The sequence below is a fragment of the Mustelus asterias genome, chromosome 5, assembly GCF_964213995.1.
Source record: "Mustelus asterias chromosome 5, sMusAst1.hap1.1, whole genome shotgun sequence".
In the NCBI taxonomy this organism is placed as follows: domain Eukaryota; kingdom Metazoa; phylum Chordata; class Chondrichthyes; order Carcharhiniformes; family Triakidae; genus Mustelus; species Mustelus asterias.
The window spans coordinates 73,832,810-73,850,695 of record NC_135805.1 but is presented as its reverse complement, the minus strand read 5'-3'; the positions used below and the strand labels follow the sequence as shown (position 1 = coordinate 73,850,695).

At 42.0% G+C, this 17,886-nt stretch overlaps 1 protein-coding gene across 1 annotated transcript; it reads left to right on the top strand.

The window, feature by feature from the left end:
- The first annotated feature begins 668 nt into the window (after positions 1-668).
- Positions 669-16,929, top strand: hddc2 (HD domain containing 2). The gene is made up of 6 exons (XM_078212810.1): positions 669-780; positions 3,968-4,089; positions 5,941-6,043; positions 6,737-6,805; positions 15,359-15,497; positions 15,894-16,929. Exons 1-6 carry the CDS (start codon positions 709-711, stop codon positions 16,037-16,039), a joined length of 651 nt encoding a protein of 216 aa, XP_078068936.1. The 5' UTR covers positions 669-708; the 3' UTR covers positions 16,040-16,929.
- Positions 16,930-17,886: the final 957 nt, after the last annotated feature.

The following is a 17,886-nucleotide window of genomic DNA, read 5'->3' as shown; positions in this document are numbered from 1 at the left end:
TAAATGTTGGGGCAATGTTTCCACTCATGGGAGAGTGTTGGGCCAGTGAACATAATCAGAGAATAAGGAGGTGTTAATTTAAGACAGAATTTCTTCTCTCAAAGGGTGGCAAATCTTTACCCCAAGAATCTGTAGAGGCCGAGTCCTTGAACATTTTCAAGCCTGAGATTGGTTTTTGAGGTTTTTAATCAGAATTAAGAGTCAGAGAGATAAAGCAGGAAAGTGGACTTACTGAGTGCTAGATCAGCCATGATCTTATTAAATGGTAGAACAGGCTTGAAGCACTGAATAACCTATTCCTGTTCTTACTTCTCATGGTCTTATGGAATCCAGTTTCCCTTTGGTCTGGGCTTTTTATTGGCAGGGCCAACGTTTTGAACTGGTCTCCTGGTTCCAGGAGCTGCTCACTCAGTAGCACAATGCCACCAGCAAAGCCTGTCAACTGCACAGCGCTCTAAACCAAATGCAATAAGCTGCAGCTGATAGTAACATTCCAGCATTGGCATGGTACGTATTTGCTAATAACCAACACTCTTTCCTGCCGGCTTTTAGAGTCAACTCTTTCAATCGTCAATCAAGATGTGTTTTGCATTATTACTGTTTGCAATATTTTATCACCTGTCGAAACTCATTGAGCAAATCAAAGCGCGCTCTCTGCCCATCCCCTCACCCGGGGGGGACTGTGACGTCAGTTCCGTCTCGGAGGCGATGGCCGGTTGTACAGGGCTGGGTAATGTGAAGAACTTGCTGCAGTTCATGCAGTATATGGGACAGCTGAAGGTGAGAGCGGCCAGCGCCATGCAGCATTATGGATTTACATTGACAAACGTGCATTTCGTTGGATTATTTTCATTGCATGTAGTTTACGCTTGCACCGTCGTAGCCAGAATGGTAGCAGCTGCAGTTGTAGCGCGCACACACACAGAGGGGGGAACTCCCGCTGCTTCATTGGAATGTATCGAGAGCATTGTTTCCTCGGATCACATAACGTTCCAAATAGGAATTCTGCTTCATTGCTCTCGCGTGCCCCCTGGCTGCTCACTCAGCAATGACACCACCCACACACCCTGTCTGTCTCTGGCTTCCTAATTATCATAGAATCCTTACAGTGCAGAAGGAGGCCGCTTGGCCCATCGTGCCTGCACTGACAACAGTCCCACCCAGGCCCTATCCCTGTAACCCAACATATTTACCCTGCTGATCACCCTGACACGAAGGAGCAATTTAGCATAGCCAATCCACCTAACCCGCACTTCTTTGGAGTGTGGGAGGAAACCAGAGCATCCGGTGGAAACCCACGGGGAGAATGTGTAAACTCCACATGGTCACCCGAGACCAGAATTGAACCTGGGTCCCTGGCGCTGTGAGGCAGTAGTGCTAACCACTATGCAACCGCGTCTAAATAGACTTGCAGTTTGAGAGCAGCTCACCACCTCAGGATGTCCCAAAGCACATGAAAGTGTAATCACTGTTAAGACCTTAGGAGCAGAAGTAGGCCATTTGGCCCATCAAGACTGCTCCACTCGTCAATGAGATCATGATGGATCTGCAGTTATAATTTAGGAGGCACTGTGGACGGTTTGAACACAGCCAAGTCCCATAAACAGCAAGGTGCTGATCTGTTTTCATGATGTTAACTGAGTGATAAATAGTGGTCAGGACATCGGGGATAGCTCCACTGTTCTTTGAAATAGTGCCATGGTACCCTTTACAAGTACCTGAAAGAACAGCTTGGGACCTCAAGTTTTATATACCTGAAAGATTTATTCAAGGGAATTAGAGAATTACATAGGTTGATTGGCCCTAACTAGTCTGTTTTGGTGTTGATTCTCTACAAGGTGTCAACTTTGACCCAACGGTAGCTCTTTCACTTGGTAGGTTTGAAACCTAATCCATAAACATGAAAGCAAAAAGTTTGGGCTGAGACTCCAGTACAGTACTGACGGAATGCTGCACTGTTGGAAGTGCTGTCAGTGGGATGAGATGTTAAACTGAGACCCTGTCCTTTTGGTTGGATGTAAACAATCCTGTGGCACTATTTGAGGAACAGGAGAGTTCTCCTAGTGCCCTAACTGATATTATCCCTGAACCAACACCTATACAAACAAATGACCTAGATGTCAATTTCAATGAGATTGTGCTGTCCGCAGCTTGGCTGCCACTTTTCCCCTCAGTAGTGACTACACTTCAAATGTACTACACTGGCTGTAAAGTGCATTAGAATATCCTGGAGTCATGACAGATTCTATTTAGCTGGAAGCTCTTTTTACTTTGTTTACAAGAGCTTTAGCCTTAATCTCATGTGCCTCCTTGTTATCATATCCCATATCACCCTTTTTTTCAACAGCCTATCTAACCTATTGTTAACGTTGACGTGGTCTCTGTTTCAAAAACTCAAGCTATGCATTCCACAGTCTCAAGAATCAAATGTAAAAATGTTTCTACCATTTTTTTGGTTCTAACTTTTGCATTTTAACCTATGTTCCCTCATTCACGGTCCCTCCATCACTGAAAATACTTTGTAAATCAGCCCAAATTTTTTGCCCACCTATTCAGAATTTTAGTACATCTCCCAAATCACTTCACAAACTTCTCAGTTGTAATAAATTTAGTGTACGTGAATTAATTAACAAACATTTTTTCCTAATCTGTCCAGTTGGAAACACTTCAAATGAGAGGAAATATCACAGCAGTCTTTAATACAATAAACAATTACTTGGTGAAAGACAGTCATTTCCTTCATGCTGCTGTGATATACATCAGCCTGTTGCTCTTTGAGACACTTTAGACTATTATATTGGTGATGTTTTTATTTAATGCCAAGCCAGTTTTTAAAAACTTTCAGTTTTACCTCTTAGAATTTGATGAATAGCATCCAAATCATTTATATTTGATATGTTGTTGGAATACTGACTTCTGACTGTGTCCAATTAATATATATAATATCCTGTTAGTTGGACATTCTAAATTCAAATAATACATGTTACCATTTATAAGTAGTTCTTGGACCAATGGATAATCTCAGTAATGGTGTGATTATTAAACAGTGAATACTAGCTTGCAGAATTGCAAACAGTAAAGCAGAACTGGCATCATCACTTGGGTCAAGTAAGTTTCTATTTGCATGCTGGGAAATACACAGTTAAGAGTCATTCAGTTAGAAGTGAATATCAATGAGAGTGTCAGATTTCTAGTAACATTTTAAGAGTTATGGTTTGAAATAACTCCTCTGAGGCCAGTGTCCCTTTACCAAACTTGGATTTATTTGCACAGTAAGCAACGCTCAGACAGGTACTTCCTCATACACAGTATAAACCTGAAACTCCTTATGTACACATGCAGCACTCCCTGATTGGACAAGCCATTACTGTCTTAATCTGGGAGCTCATATTCTAAGAGGTCCACATCGTGGGCCTCGTTAATGTCATTACAATTTTCATCTTAAATTTCCAGGTGGTTTTGAAGTACACTGCATAGTAGATGCAATACAGGTGGCATGAAGATTTTGCTGCTGATTATTCTAAATTGTTTGTTATTGAGATTTGTAGATTTAAATGTAATTCCAATTTCTGTTTGTGGGTAACGATTAATTGTAAATGAAAAACAACATATTGGCAGCAGATTTCCACATACACAGGATAGCTCTTTTGGCATTCTGAAGATCAATAATGAAAATTGCAGTCCCGCAATGAGAGTGGAATATACACTGTGTTACCAGGATTTCTGCAGCTTGTCTGTTGAAGTTACAGTGGATGAATGGCGAAACCCTGACAAAGTTGGTTATTGGAAATAGAAATAGTTGGGGCTCCACCTATACACCTTGGGTAGAATTTAAGATGTTTACTGCAAGGAATCTCCAGTTTTATGAACAGTTTAAGTCATTTATAGAGGTGTTCGGAATTTGAATCCATATAATGTAATAAACTGCATTAGGAGTCTTATAATTGTCTGCTTTTTGTTCCTATAGAGAGTACCGCGAACAGGTTGGGTATATAGAAATGTGGAACGGCCAGAGAGTGTGCCAGATCACATGTACAGGATGGCTGTAATGGCACTGTTAACTGAAGATCAAAAACTCAACAAAGATAGGTGCAGTATATCAGAAACTCGTCCTCAAGACATAATTTATTTAAGCAGAATGAAATATGGTCTTAAGTTTATTTGTTAGTTCATAATACTCTGCAGTTTTCTGTTTTTATCAAATCAGCAATGCTTATCAAATAACTCTAGCGTAAGTAACAGCAAAATTAGTTTAGTTAAGATATTAAGATTTTTGAATTGAGTATAGAACAATTGCATTTTCCATCTTTCCACGAACAATTCAGTTTGATGATTTTTTTGACAGTGGGTGGAATTTTCCCAAGCCCTCGCTGGTGGTGTTGATAGCGGGCAGCGGGCATGGAGGGAGAAAATGGCAAGAGACCCTGAAATGGGTTTCATGCCGGTGTGAATTTACCGTGGGACTTTCTGCTGGTGCCTGCCATGGTGGATCTGAAAACCTGCCAGAGACTGGCATGAACCTCATTTGTATTCTGTTATTGGGATGCAGATGAAGGCCCGATCCTCCCCCCTCCCTCATGCCAGATATTCTCTAATGCCGGTGAGAAAAGACGACGGTGTGAAACACGTTTGGAATAAAGTGGTGCGCTGATGTCAGGACTCGCCTGGAGCTACCTCTGGAATTTGGGAAGAAGCCAAAGATGATCCTGAAACACCACAGCAGTAGGTTAGGATGCTCTTGCAGGTGGACCTTCCAGATTTGGTGTCCTGGTGGGGGTCCATCTTGCAGGTTCAATGTTCCTAGAGATCCTGTTCTCAGGAGGTCCACTTCCTTTCTTCAATAGTGAGTCAGTGATGTTGGATGCCTTTTCAATATGGCATCTGGACATGACAGCAGACTACGTGCCATTTAGATCTGCCCTGCCACTGAACACACCGCAAAACACCTGGGTGCATAATTAATATGGTTAGGGCCAGAAGATTTGTCATGTTTTCCCACCAGTCTCTGCATCAGGAAGCAGTCCATGTTCCCATCCTGCCACAGCACTTAGTCTCAAAATGGGAGCATTTGCCCATATTTTTGCATAAACTGTGCGCTCAGTTACTGGTAACTAATGTTTATTAAACAGGATGGAAGTGCCTTTATAGAGTTCTTCTAGCCACTACTGAACTATAATTATTCTGAAGGACAAAATAATTTGGGAATGCTGTCTTTGTTTGTAAACACAGTAAGAAGTTTAACAACACCAGGTTAAAGTCCAACAGGTTTATTTGGTAGCAAAAGCCACACAAGCTTTCGGAGCTCTAAGCCCCTTCTTCAGGTGAGTGGGAATTCTGTTCACAAACAGAGCTTATAAAGACACAGACTCAATTTACATGAATAATGGTTGGAATGCGAATACTTACAACTAATCAAGTCTTTAAGAAACAAAACAATGTGAGTGGAGAGAGCATCAAGACAGGCTAACAAAACAATGTGAGTGGAGAGAGCATCAAGACAGGCTAACAAAACAATGTGAGTGGAGAGAGCATCAAGACAGGCCAAAAACAGACAGTGTCGAATAGCTAGAATGCAGCAAAATGTAGCAGTGATTGCTGCATGAAGATATTGCTGCATGGCTCCTGTTATTTATGTACAAAGTGAACAGTGGCAGATGTGCTTGGAGGGTTTTGTCTTTTTTGGTGTCAGCGAAAGATATTTCCTTCTCACCTATCTCAGACAGCCAAGGTTTTACAGAGGATACCAGATTTAAAACTAAAGCTGTGAGATCTTACAATGAAAATTATGAATAATTAATATTCTTTCCAATAAATAATTTGTATTTAATGTTGTAAAGTCTAAGTTGCATTATGGATTACAAAGAGGAATTTGTGAATTTTTGCAGCCCACTTGATGTTTTGGCAAAACTTACCAAAGCTTTTCTCCTTTGATCTTTGCAGATGTATAAAATTAGCGTTGGTTCATGATATGGCAGAATGCATTGTAGGTGATATAGCACCAGCAGACAACATCAGTAAAGAGGAAAAGCACAGGAGAGAAGAAGTAGGTTCTGAATTTCCCAGGTATAACTATGGGGTTTCTTATTGTGGGTTTTGTGTATTGAGCATGGAGTGGTTCCACATTGCAGAAAAGGCATATTATCAATGGCAGTTGCAATTATTGGATCAGTTTTTAAAGCTGAACTTTAAACTGACTTCATATTCTAATAGCTTTCATTATTTCCTCCGAAAGAAGGGAAAAGAGTGTTCAGATTTTTCTACCTGTTGTGTGAAACAGTGCTTCTTGAGTTTACTTCTGAAAGGCTTACTTTTAAGATTATGCTGTCTTGTTTTCAGTTTCCCCCACCGAAGGACATAGTGTTTCTGTATCTACCCTATTAAATGCTTTAATCAATTTAAATACCTCAACTTTCCAAAATTTAAACAAATACAAACTGAGTTTATGCAATCAGTCCTTTTAGCCCAGCTATCATTTTGTTCAATCTGTGCTGACCCTCTTCCAAGGTCATTATACCTTGGTGAGGTGTGTTGCTGAAAACTGAATGCAGTCCTCCACAGGGCAGCTGACCTAAGTACTTTGAAAAGAATTTAAAGAATAACGAAAAATAACCCACCATTCTCAGAGGGAAGATGGTCAACACTTTGCTTTATGTCCTGAAGAGCATTGTGTACAAATGCAAGTTCTTGCTTTGGCAAATGGACCCTGATTTTAAAAAAATGTTCTCCTTTCTTTCAGGAAGCTATGAAACATTTAACTGGATTGTTAAGTGATGATGTGGGTAAAGAGGTGTTGGGGCTTTGGGAGGTGAGTTATGGATTGGATTGAGTAAAATAACAGTCTTCTAGTCGTGATTTTATCACAGGCGCAGCGAGGAAAATGGCCTTTGGTTTTCTCATAGGCTGTTTTTACTAAATATTGTACTCATGATTACTGATTTTGTTTTAAAAAATTAATGTTAGTAAATCTTGTATATCCTACAAACCAGAGAGTCCCTTTAACCTGCCCCAAATCAATGTAAATGTAAGAGATCCAGGAGTCAAACAGAGAACCCTTGGGTCTGGAACTCTGGTTTACTGGAGTGTTTCCCATTGCGTTCATGTCTTGTATGTCTCTCATTTCTTAGCAATCAGAGGTGGACCTGGTATTAAAGGTGTGGTCTGACAAATTTGGATCATTGTCGCTTCTGATTTGTATTCTACTGTTTTGATTATGTAGTTAACATGGAGACCAACGCGGGGGGTGGGGGTGGTTACAGGCAAGATGGGCATGTTGCTGATGGGCAATAGCTTACTGAAGAGACATGAAAAATGAGCCCATAGATTTAGAGGAGAGGTTGATTAAGGATTTTTATTTAGAGTTGGGGTGGGGGCGCATTAGAAGGGGGTTGGCGGTGAAGATGGCAGTTTTGATGCAGGTGGGGGATAATGTAGGAGGAAATGGAATCTTTAACAGTGTCACCTTCATGAGGACCGGGGAAGTAGCTGAGTGATCGAGAATGAAGTGAAGAAGGGATAATTGGAGTAAGAGGTTGGTCTTGGAGGAGAGATATGTTTGAGAGGAAAGACGGGATAAGCTGCAAAGTGTTCAGGGATGGGTTAGTGGGGAGCTTGGGAATGAGGAACAAGAAGAAACTAGCGGGGACAACTGTGCAGATGATTTTGATTGTAGAGTTAAGAAATCGCTGGAGGATGCAATAGAATGGGGTTTCAGTTGTGAAGAAAAGATGCCTAAGAGTTGGCTTTCAAGATGATTTTGTAGTAGATGGTTGGGACGGAGATGGCTTACTATAAAGCTGTACGTGGTCATGCCAAATCAGACAAATGTTTTATCGGCCAGTTTTGCACACTTTGTGAGCCTATGCCTCGAAGAAGAATGACAGAGTTTGGAAATGCTGATCAACTTGCTTAGTAGATCACATGTGGAGGCAAGAGGTTCAGTAGGTTGACTATTATTCATTCATGAGATCTGTGTGTTGCTGCCACAGTCAGCATTTGTTACCCATCAATAATTGCCCTTAAGGTGGTGGTGAGTCTCCTTATTGAACCACTGCAGTTCATATGGTGTAGGTGAATCAACAACACTGTTAGGAAGGAATTTGACCTGATAATGATATAGAAGTGATATAGTTCCAAATCCGGATGTTGTGTGGCCAGTTGGACACACTTAGAAGCATGAAGGAGGCAGAAAACGCCATAGACAGGAGATTTAAAAGATGTAGTCACATCCAAGGTTCAGACAGATAGATGGGTGACCGCTAGAAAGTGCAGGAGTTCCCTGTGGCTGTCTCCCTCTCTAACAGGTATACTGTTGGGGTGAGCAGGGGCGAGGGGTCGGATTGCCTATCAGGAGATGGCAACAGCAGCAGCCAGAGCGATGGCACCACAGTTGTCTCCGTTGTGCAGCAGAAAAGGTCAAAGTGCAGTAGAGCAGTAATTATAGGGGACTCGATATTCGCAAGCACAGATGGGTGTTTCTGCGGCCACAAAAGAGAGTCCAAGATGGTGTATAGCCTCCCTGGTGCCAGGGTCAGAAACGTCTCTGGGTGGGTGCAGAACATTCTCAATGGAGGGCGAGCAGCCAGAGGTCATGGTACACATTGTTACTAACGACATAGGGAGGAAGAGTGACAAGGTCTTGCAAAGGGAGTTGAAAAGCAGGACCTGTAAGGTTGTAATCTTGGGATTAGTCCCTGTGCTACATGCTAGTAGGCTAGGAATAGGAAGATAGTACAAATAAATACGTGGCTAAAGTGCTGGTTTAGGAAGAGGGCTTCAGATATGTGGATCATTGGGATGTCTTCCAGGGCAGGTGGGACCTGTACAAGAAGGACAAGTTGCACCTAAACTGGAGGGACATCAATATCCTGGCAGGGGGGTTTACTGGTGTAATTCAGGAGGGTTTAAACTCTTGTGGCAAGGGGGTGGGAACCAGAGAAGTAGGTCAGCAACTGAAATGACCAAGGAGTTAGAGACTATGGCCAGTAAGGCGAAGAGGTTACTGAACATGGTGGGACTGGTGGTCTGAAGTGTATTTGTTTTAATGCGAGGAGTATGACAGGTAAGGCAGATGAACTTAGAGTTTGGATTAGTGCAGGGGTCTCCAAGCTATGGCCCGCGGGCCACATCCGGCCCGCAGCGGGCTAACATCTGGCCCGCAGCCAGTGGGGCAGGACGGGATTCCCACTGCCGAAAACACTCCCGTGTCCGGAACCCCGCCGCTGACTCAGGATCCGGACGCGGGGATGGAAGCCACAGGTCGGACATTTGCTGCTGCTCTGCGTGGTGTCTGATGGACCCATGGGAATCCCCGCCCTCTTTACCGGCCTATTTACCGTTTCTATGATTCTATGATTTCTATTGTCCAATCAGAGCTGCCGTCCTGTGACTGACAGTTCATTAAACGAATCAGCAATTGAGACATCTGTTATCCAATTGCCGCTCTGCATTGACTGAGTGACAGCTACTCTATCCAATCCGTAAGCTCCATCTGTCTGAAATGGGCGAGAACAATGACAATGATGGCGGCAATTCAGACCAATTCAGTTGTGGAAGGGGAAAAGAAAAGTGGACAGTGAGTGCCACCTGTTTAATGAAGGATGGGGTGTAAAGTACTTCTTTGTACAAGTAGGTGATAAAGCCTTGTGTGTCATATGCAACGAAACTGTTGCAGTTTTGAAGGAGTACAATGTACGTCGGCACTATGAGACCAAACATGAACCAAGTTATTCCCAATTCACAGGAACACAGCGTTCGGAAAAATTTGAATCAATGCAACGCAGGTTGCTTTCCCAACAAGCTTTTTTTATGCAGAAGATACCTGAAAATGAAGCTTTAACCAGGGCCAGTTACAAACTAGCTTATGTATTGGCTAAAAGAGGAAAGCCATTCACCGATGGAGATCTCATCAAAAAGTGTATAATGGAAGCAGTGGAAGAGTTATGCCCAGAAAAAGCAGATCTGTTCAAAATCATCAGTCTTGCGCCAAATACTGTTGCTCGTAGAATTGAGGATATCGGAAGCAATATATTTCATCAAATTGCAGACAAAGCAAGAAATTTTCAGTTGTATTCTCTCGCACTTAATGAATCGGCTGATGTGTGTGACACATCACAACTCCTAGTATTCATCCATGGCGTCGACAGTGAATTTAATGTGACACAAGAATTAGCATCAGTGCATAGCATGCACAGCACAGTAACTGGAGAAGACATCTTCAAAGAATTGCAAAAATCAGTGTTAGAATATAACCTGGAGTAGAATAAACTGCAATGCGTGACAATTGATGGAGGAAAGAACATGTCTGGGGTGAAGAAAGGTTTGGTTGGGCAAATCACAAAAGCTTGTGAGGTTGGTGGATTCTCAAAGCCCATGTTTCTGCATTGCATTATCCATCAACGAGCATTGTGTGGAAAATATGTGGATATGTCTTGAGTTCTGAAACCTGTTGTTTCAACAGTGAATTTCATTCAATCTCACGGGCTTAATCATTGCCAGTTCATTTATAAAACTAATTTTTTTTCTTAGGCCCCCGAAAATGTGTAAAATATACGATGTGGCCCTCATACTGAAAAGTTTGGAGACCCCTGGATTAGTGTATAGAACTATGATGTCGTAGCTATTACTTGTTGAGCGGGACAAGACTGGCAGCTTAACATTCTGGGATTTGGATGTTTCAGGCGTGATAGAGAGGGATTTGGAAGAGGTGGGGGTATTGCATTACTGATTAGGGAGAATATCACATTGTACTGAGGGAAGGACACCCTGGAGGGCTCATCCAGTGAGACCACATTGGGTGCAGCTCAGGAATAAGAAGGGTGCAATCATGTTGCGGTGTACTACAGGCCTTCCAACAGCCAGCGGGAGATAGAGGAACAGATATGTGGACAGATTATGGAAATATGTAAAAACAACAGGGTGATTTTAACTTCCCCTATATTGACTGGGGCTTGGATGGGGGGTAATTTGTTAGGTGTGTCCAGAAGGGTTTCTTGTAGCAATATGTCTCTAGGCCAACTACGGAAGGAGTCATACAAGCCCTGGTATTGGGAAATGAGCCTGGCTAGGTGATCAAAGTTTCATTAGCGGAGCATTTTGGAACAGTGACCATAATCCATAAGTTTTAAGTTACTGCTGGATAAGGATAAGAGTAATCCTCAGGTGAAAGTACTAAACTGGGGGAAGGCTAACTACAATATTAGGCAGGAACTGGAAAACAGAGATTGGGGGGAGGGTTACTGTTGGAGGATAAATCCACATCTGCCATGTGGAAATTTTTAAGCCAGTTGATTAGTGTTCAGGACCAACATGTTCCTATGAAGTGAAGGATAAAGATGGCAAGACTCAAGAACCTTGGATGAAATTGTGAGCTTAGTCAAAAAGAAAAAGGAGGCATATAAAAGGTTTAGGAAATTGAAGAAAGTAAAGAAAGCAGGAAAGAACTTAAACAAGGAATTAGGAGGGCTAGAAGGGGCTGTGAAATGTCCTTGGCAAACATGATTAAGGAAAATCCCAAGGCATTTCTATATGTATATAAGGAGCAAGAGGATAGCTAGGGAAAGGATATGCCCACTCAAAAACAAAGGAGGGAATTTATGCTGGAGCTGTAGAAAGTGGGTGAGGTCCTTAACGAATACTTTGCATCGGTATTCTCAAAGAAGAAAGACATGGTGGACATTGAGTCTAGAGGGGGCTATGTTGATATAAAAAAGGTGGTGTTGGGTGTTTTGAAAAGCATTAAGGTCCTGATGGGATCTATCCCAGAATACGGAGGGAAGCAATGGAGGAAATTGCTGGGGCCTTGTATGAAATCTTTGCATCCTCTTTAGAGAAGAGGTCCTAGAAGACTGGCGAATGGTCATGTTGTTCCTTTTGTTTAACAAGGGCAACAGGAATAATCCAGGAAATTAAAGGCTGGTGAGCTTTTTGTCAATGGTAGGGAAATTACTTGAGAAAATTTTTAGGGACAGGATTTACTCACATTTGGAAAAATATGGACTTATTAGCGAGAGGCAGCATGGCTTTGTGCAGGGTAGGTTGTGTGTCTCAAACCCGATTTGAGTTTTTTAGGACATGATTGAGGGCAGGACTGTGGATGTTGTGTACACGGACTTTAGCAAGGCCTTTGGCAAGATCCCTCATGGTAGGCTGATACAGAGGGTGGAGTCACATGAGATCTGTGGTGAGCTGGTAAGATGGATACAGAACTGACTTGGTCATAGAAGACAGAGTAGTGGTGGAAGGGTGTTTTTCTGACTGGAGATCAGTGCTGGGACCCCTGTTGTTTGTAATACATATAAATGATTTGGAGGAGAATGTAGGTGGTCTGATTAGTAAGTTTGTGGAAAACACAGATTGGGGGAGCTGCGGATAGCGAGGAAAATTGCCAGAGGATACAGCAGGATATAGATAAGCTGGAGACCTGGGTGGAGAAATGGCAGATGGAATTTAATCCAGACAAATGCGAGGTGGTGCATTTTGGAATGCCTAATACAGAAGGGAAGTAAATGGAAGGCCTCTGAGAAGCATTAACATAGAGGAATCTAGGCTACAGGTCCAGTTCCCTGCAAACGGCAACACAAGTTGTCAAGTCCAGGTCTTGCTACAATCTTTGACAGGTGGAAGAGGATTAGAGGAAGGTGGGAGCTGGAAGAGAGGTTTCCGTGGATGAATGGTGAGGATAGAGGAATAAACTTAGTGTAAGATAGGACATTTGGATGATCAGATAGACAAGGAATGTTTAGTTAGTCTTATACGTGCACACTAGGTGCAGAGAGGCCATGAGAGAATGTGGGACTGAAGGTATGAAAAAGTTGAAATAAAAGTTATATTGAGAGAATACAAGGATAATGGGTGAAATTTTCCCAGCTCACCTACCACGGGAATCATAGCGCGTGGGACACAGACCATTCAAAGGTCTATTGAACTTGGGTAGGATTTTCCGGTCTTGGGGTAAGCATGGCCGGAAAACCACACCCAATGAGTTAAAGTGCGGATTGAAATCATTTAAGGTAGGTGCAAAGGTTAAGGGACAAGGTGACTTGTAAATAACAAGTATTTTGGGCGAGAGCAGTAGAGCAGGATGAGGTCCTTAAGGGAAGAGAACTTCCAGAAGAGTAAGGGGATAAGGTGATTTGCAAACAGTATCATAACCAGAGTGGTTTGGGCGGGGCAGTCAACGGAATGTGTGGCCACACGAGAAATCAGTGAGGGAGAAACATTTGTCTTCCATAAGAGTTTGCTGTCAGGAGCTCACTATCAAATATTATACTTGGTGAGATCATGGATGGTAAAGGCCGTATTCATGAAGGGCCGAATATGCTGCAGGGTGAGATGGAGTAAGGTTGAGATGAGAGAAATGCCAGCAGGGACAGATAAGTGGTCGAGGTGTGTCTGATGGAGCACTGCACTCACCCCAGAGCCCATAGGCTAAAGAAGGAAGTATCTGATGAAGTATCATCCAGACTCGAAACATTGTCTCTATTATCTCTCCCCAGATGCGCTCAGACCTGCTGAGATTTTCCAGCATTTTATATTTTTGTATCATTTTTCAGCTTGTACTCAACATAATTCTGCATTGTTTGAAAATAAACATGTTGACATATGAGGACAGGATTGATTCAGCTGTGATGTCCTTCACAGTTTAATAGCCTGTTTGTATTCACTACCTCGCACATGATGATTGGACACTTTGGCAGTATTCCAATTTATTTCCTGTGTTCGAATGTATGAAGCACCTTTCAAGTTCAGTACATTTCAAATGTGTGTGTACAGTATTGGTCCCCTTATTTGCGGAAGGATATATTGGCCTTGGAGGGGGTGCAGAGAAGGTTGATACCAGAGATGAGGGGTGTTGATTATGAGGAGAGACTGAGCAGATTGGGTTTGTACTCGTTGGAATTCAGAAGGCTGAGGGGGGATCTTATAGAGACCTATAAGATAATGAAGGGGCTGGATAGGGTAGAGGTGGAGAGATTCTTTCCACTTAGAAAGGAAGCTAGAACTAGAGGGCACAGCCTCAAAATAAAGGGGGGTCAGTTTAGGACAGAGTTGAGGAGGAACTTCTCTGAGGGTGGCGAATCTCTGGAATTCTCTGCCCACTGAAGTGGTGGAGGCTACCTCGTTGAATATGTTTAAATCACGGATAGATGGATTCCTGATCGGTAAGGGAATTAAGGGTTATAGGGATCAGGCGGCTAAGTGGAACTGATCCACTTCAGATCAGCCATGATCTTATTGAATGGTGGGGCAGGCTCGAGGGGCTGGATGGCCTACTCCTGCTCCTATTTCTTATGTTCTTATTCCGTAGCCCAGAAAGTGCTTTTGAAGTGCATTCCCTGCTCTGATACAGGCAACTACAGTATCAAGGTCTAAAATTGTAATGAGATAAATGATCAAATCTGTGTTATTTGCAGGATAAAGATTGACCAATACATTGGAAAAACTCAATGCTTTTGGGATCTTTTACAACCACTTGAGGTCAGAAAGGATTTCAGTTTAAGGATTCAGCGCATCCCGTCCCGCTAATTTTTGGGGAACTAGAAGCCTGACCCCGCTGGAGTGGAGGTGAGGGCAATTGAGCCCCCGCGCCCCCCCCCCCCCCAGAGGGTTGGGCACCCGGGGTTGCCCCCTGTGCCTCTGGCACTGCCAAAGGGGCAAAGTGCTAATGCCCAGGGGGCACCTCAGCGCTGCCCATTGGACATGGGCAGTGCGAAGGGAGCAATCGGTGGAAGGAGGGAGCCCAACGATCGGGGGGGTGGGGGAACAGGTGTTGCAGGGGTCATGGAGCTGGCCAGCGATTAAGCTGGCCAGCAATGTGGAGCCACTGCCTATGCGCTGATCTCACATGCGCACTGGCCTACTCAATGTGCTGATTTCAGCCTCTCCAGCAGGGATAGGCACCCCCTAGTTTTTAATGATATTCACACTGGTGGCCTCTGCAGTGCAGTGTGTGGGAGATTCGTCTCTGAACTCCCACTGAAAAAACCAGCATAAATTACTCCAGTTTTCATGTGAACTCGACACTTTGAATTTTTTGGGAGAATTCTGGCCTGCGTATCTGCGCTGAAGTGTCAACCTAGATTGAATTCAAGTCTCTGAAATGGCACTTAGATACCATTGCTACATAAAGGAAACAGATTTAGGTAAAAGTAGAAAAAAAAGTGATGTTAAGATTGCTTAACCATTTAGCAATGTATTCACAGAATTGAGTGAACAGCACTTGGTGGTTGTGATGAATTGTGGACTGATACACAACCATTTATCCCAGATTTTGCTTGTTCCAAAATGACTTTTCATCCATGGATATATGCAATATCTTCAGTCTGCAAAATATTTTTATCTGAATGTACCTTTTCTGTAGGAATATGAGAACCAGTCAAGTGGTGAAGCCAAATACGTGAAAGAACTAGATCAGTTTGAAATGATTATGCAAGCTTTTGAATATGAACAGCTGGAACAAAAGCCTGGTCGCCTGCAGGAGTTTTACGATTCAACAAAAGGTTAATGTTATTCTTGTCCCCTAATAATGTTTTTAAAAAATATATAATTGTACAATAGTGGCTTTTTAAGGCTTACTGCAGGTCCTATTGCATGAATTGCAGTTAATTGAGTGCTGCACAGTTCTGTGGCACATATGTTATGGGCTGAATTAAATGTCTGAACTTGTAACCACTGTGGTGCATTGCTCTTCAAGTGAACTGGCCTCGTAGGTCAAGTATTGAAGGCTAGTGGTATCTATGGAAAATTCCACTGTACTGTTCTTAAGCGAATGAGAAAATTTAGGTGATCTGCTAAATAAATGGGATTATCACATCACATTCTAAGCCATGTGTAAAAGAAAATTATATAACTAGTTTGATTAGTATTGTTTTGCCTTATGATCTTGTATTTTGCAGGAAAATTTCATCACCCTGAAATCCTTCAACTGGTATCAACTTTAAATGCAGAAAGAAATTCTATACAAACAAAATCCAGCACCTCAGAGACACAGTCTTCTTGGAAGAGTGAATCAAACACATTGCCTCAAAGCACAAAGCTCTAGGACAGCATTGTGGGTTTAAAGGAGTTGAGTAAATGTGTTTTTTTTTATTGTATCGGTCTTCAAAACTTTAGTTGCGTTGTGATGTTCCAACACGTGGAGAAATTTAAAATCAAGGCTTTTCCAATCTTTTTATTTATTAGTGGGTAGTTTTAAATATATAGGTGAAATAGACATGAGCGCTGTGTTGGGTTGCAAAAATTTGTTTGTCAAAAACTTCTGCCAATTTGAATATGAAAATGAGTATAACACCCATATTTGCATTTGTAAGGAGTACTCACTTCATTTTGGATGGGAGTGCTTGCCATCTAAGCTTCAGCCACTTTTTAAAAAACATTTTCAATGGGGAAGCCAACATTTTTAAAAAATGCCCCAATAGATGTTTTAATTAATAGTTGCTTGAACATTAGAAAATGACAGTGTAACTATTCAAAAAACTGTACATATTGAATACTTGAAGACTGTGAATGAAAAAAAATCTCAATTGAAGGTTTTCATGGTGAGAGCAGTAACTTTGAACGAGACAACTTTAGTTTCACTGCTCTGGTTACATGGTTTAAAACTGCTCTGAAAACAGTTGTTACTTTTACACAAGTTCATTTAAAAGGATTGGTTTGTCTTGTTTTGGGCAGTTTACTCTGCCCATCAAGTGAAGGCATGACAGACTGTAATGGGTGAAAGAATTCTGCAGTAAGATTTTACCCATATCCTATATACATACATAAAAACCTGTTTCAGTCATTCCTCCAGACAGGCACAGTTCACTAACCAAATTTGGCAGCTCTTATGGAGACTTAAGGTTACAACCAAAATTTTATGTGGTGTAATGCAAATCTCAACATTAATTATATTAGATGGCACTGGATACAATAAAAGTGTGATATTTCAACCTCGATCTTGTCTTTCTTTTAAATTGATATTGCTTTAGTTTTGCTTGCAGTCCTGGTGGCGCTTAATTTAAAACTGCAGTCTCCGCTTATGAATAGCCAATTACCATCTTAATAGGAATAAGTGGTTGGGACATAAGTCATTGTTGAAGCAGTTTGGAGACAACTTTTACTTTGCACCTACTTACCACAAATAACACCATCACCTGATGAAGGAACAGTGCTCTGAAATCTTAGGATTTCAAATAAACCTGGTGGACTATAACCTGGTGTCATGTGACCTCATCTTATCCACCTCAGTCCACCATCTCCACCTCATGGTAACAACTAACATGGAGTACCTGACCGAGGGAGGGAAACATCAACTACAATTCCTACTGCCAGACTACAAACTAATGAGTCTTGGAAAATGCACAAGAGATACTGTAATCGTCTAAGTACAAGATCAAACTCCGCTGAGGTTGTATTAGAAGCCTGCTGCCTATGGAACCATAGAAAATGGAAACAATTCAACCAGGTAACTTGCACACATCATTCCCTCATTTGCTGACAATTGGGGCCTACAAAAAGTTGCAGCACTAATAAGAAATAAACATGCATTTTATAATGCATCCTTCATGTCCTCCAGATATCCTAAAGCTCCTCAGCCAGTGGGTTTTGAAGTATAGTCACCTATTTTTGTAGGCAAATATGCCAATAATGAGATGAGCTTTTGGCACTGCTGGCTGAAAGTTGGCTAGTACATAGTTGGCTGGTCATTATCACACTGTTGTATGTGGTACCATGTGTGCAAATTTGTCACATATACATTAAAATAATCTTTCAAATTTACTTCATTGGCTCAAAAGTGCTTTGGGAACTAGATCCTTAAAAAATAAAGACTTGTGTTCTGGGACGTTGTATACCCAAGTCCTGGGGAATCTTGAACCAGTAACTCTGCAAAATGCATAATGGCTTATGAAA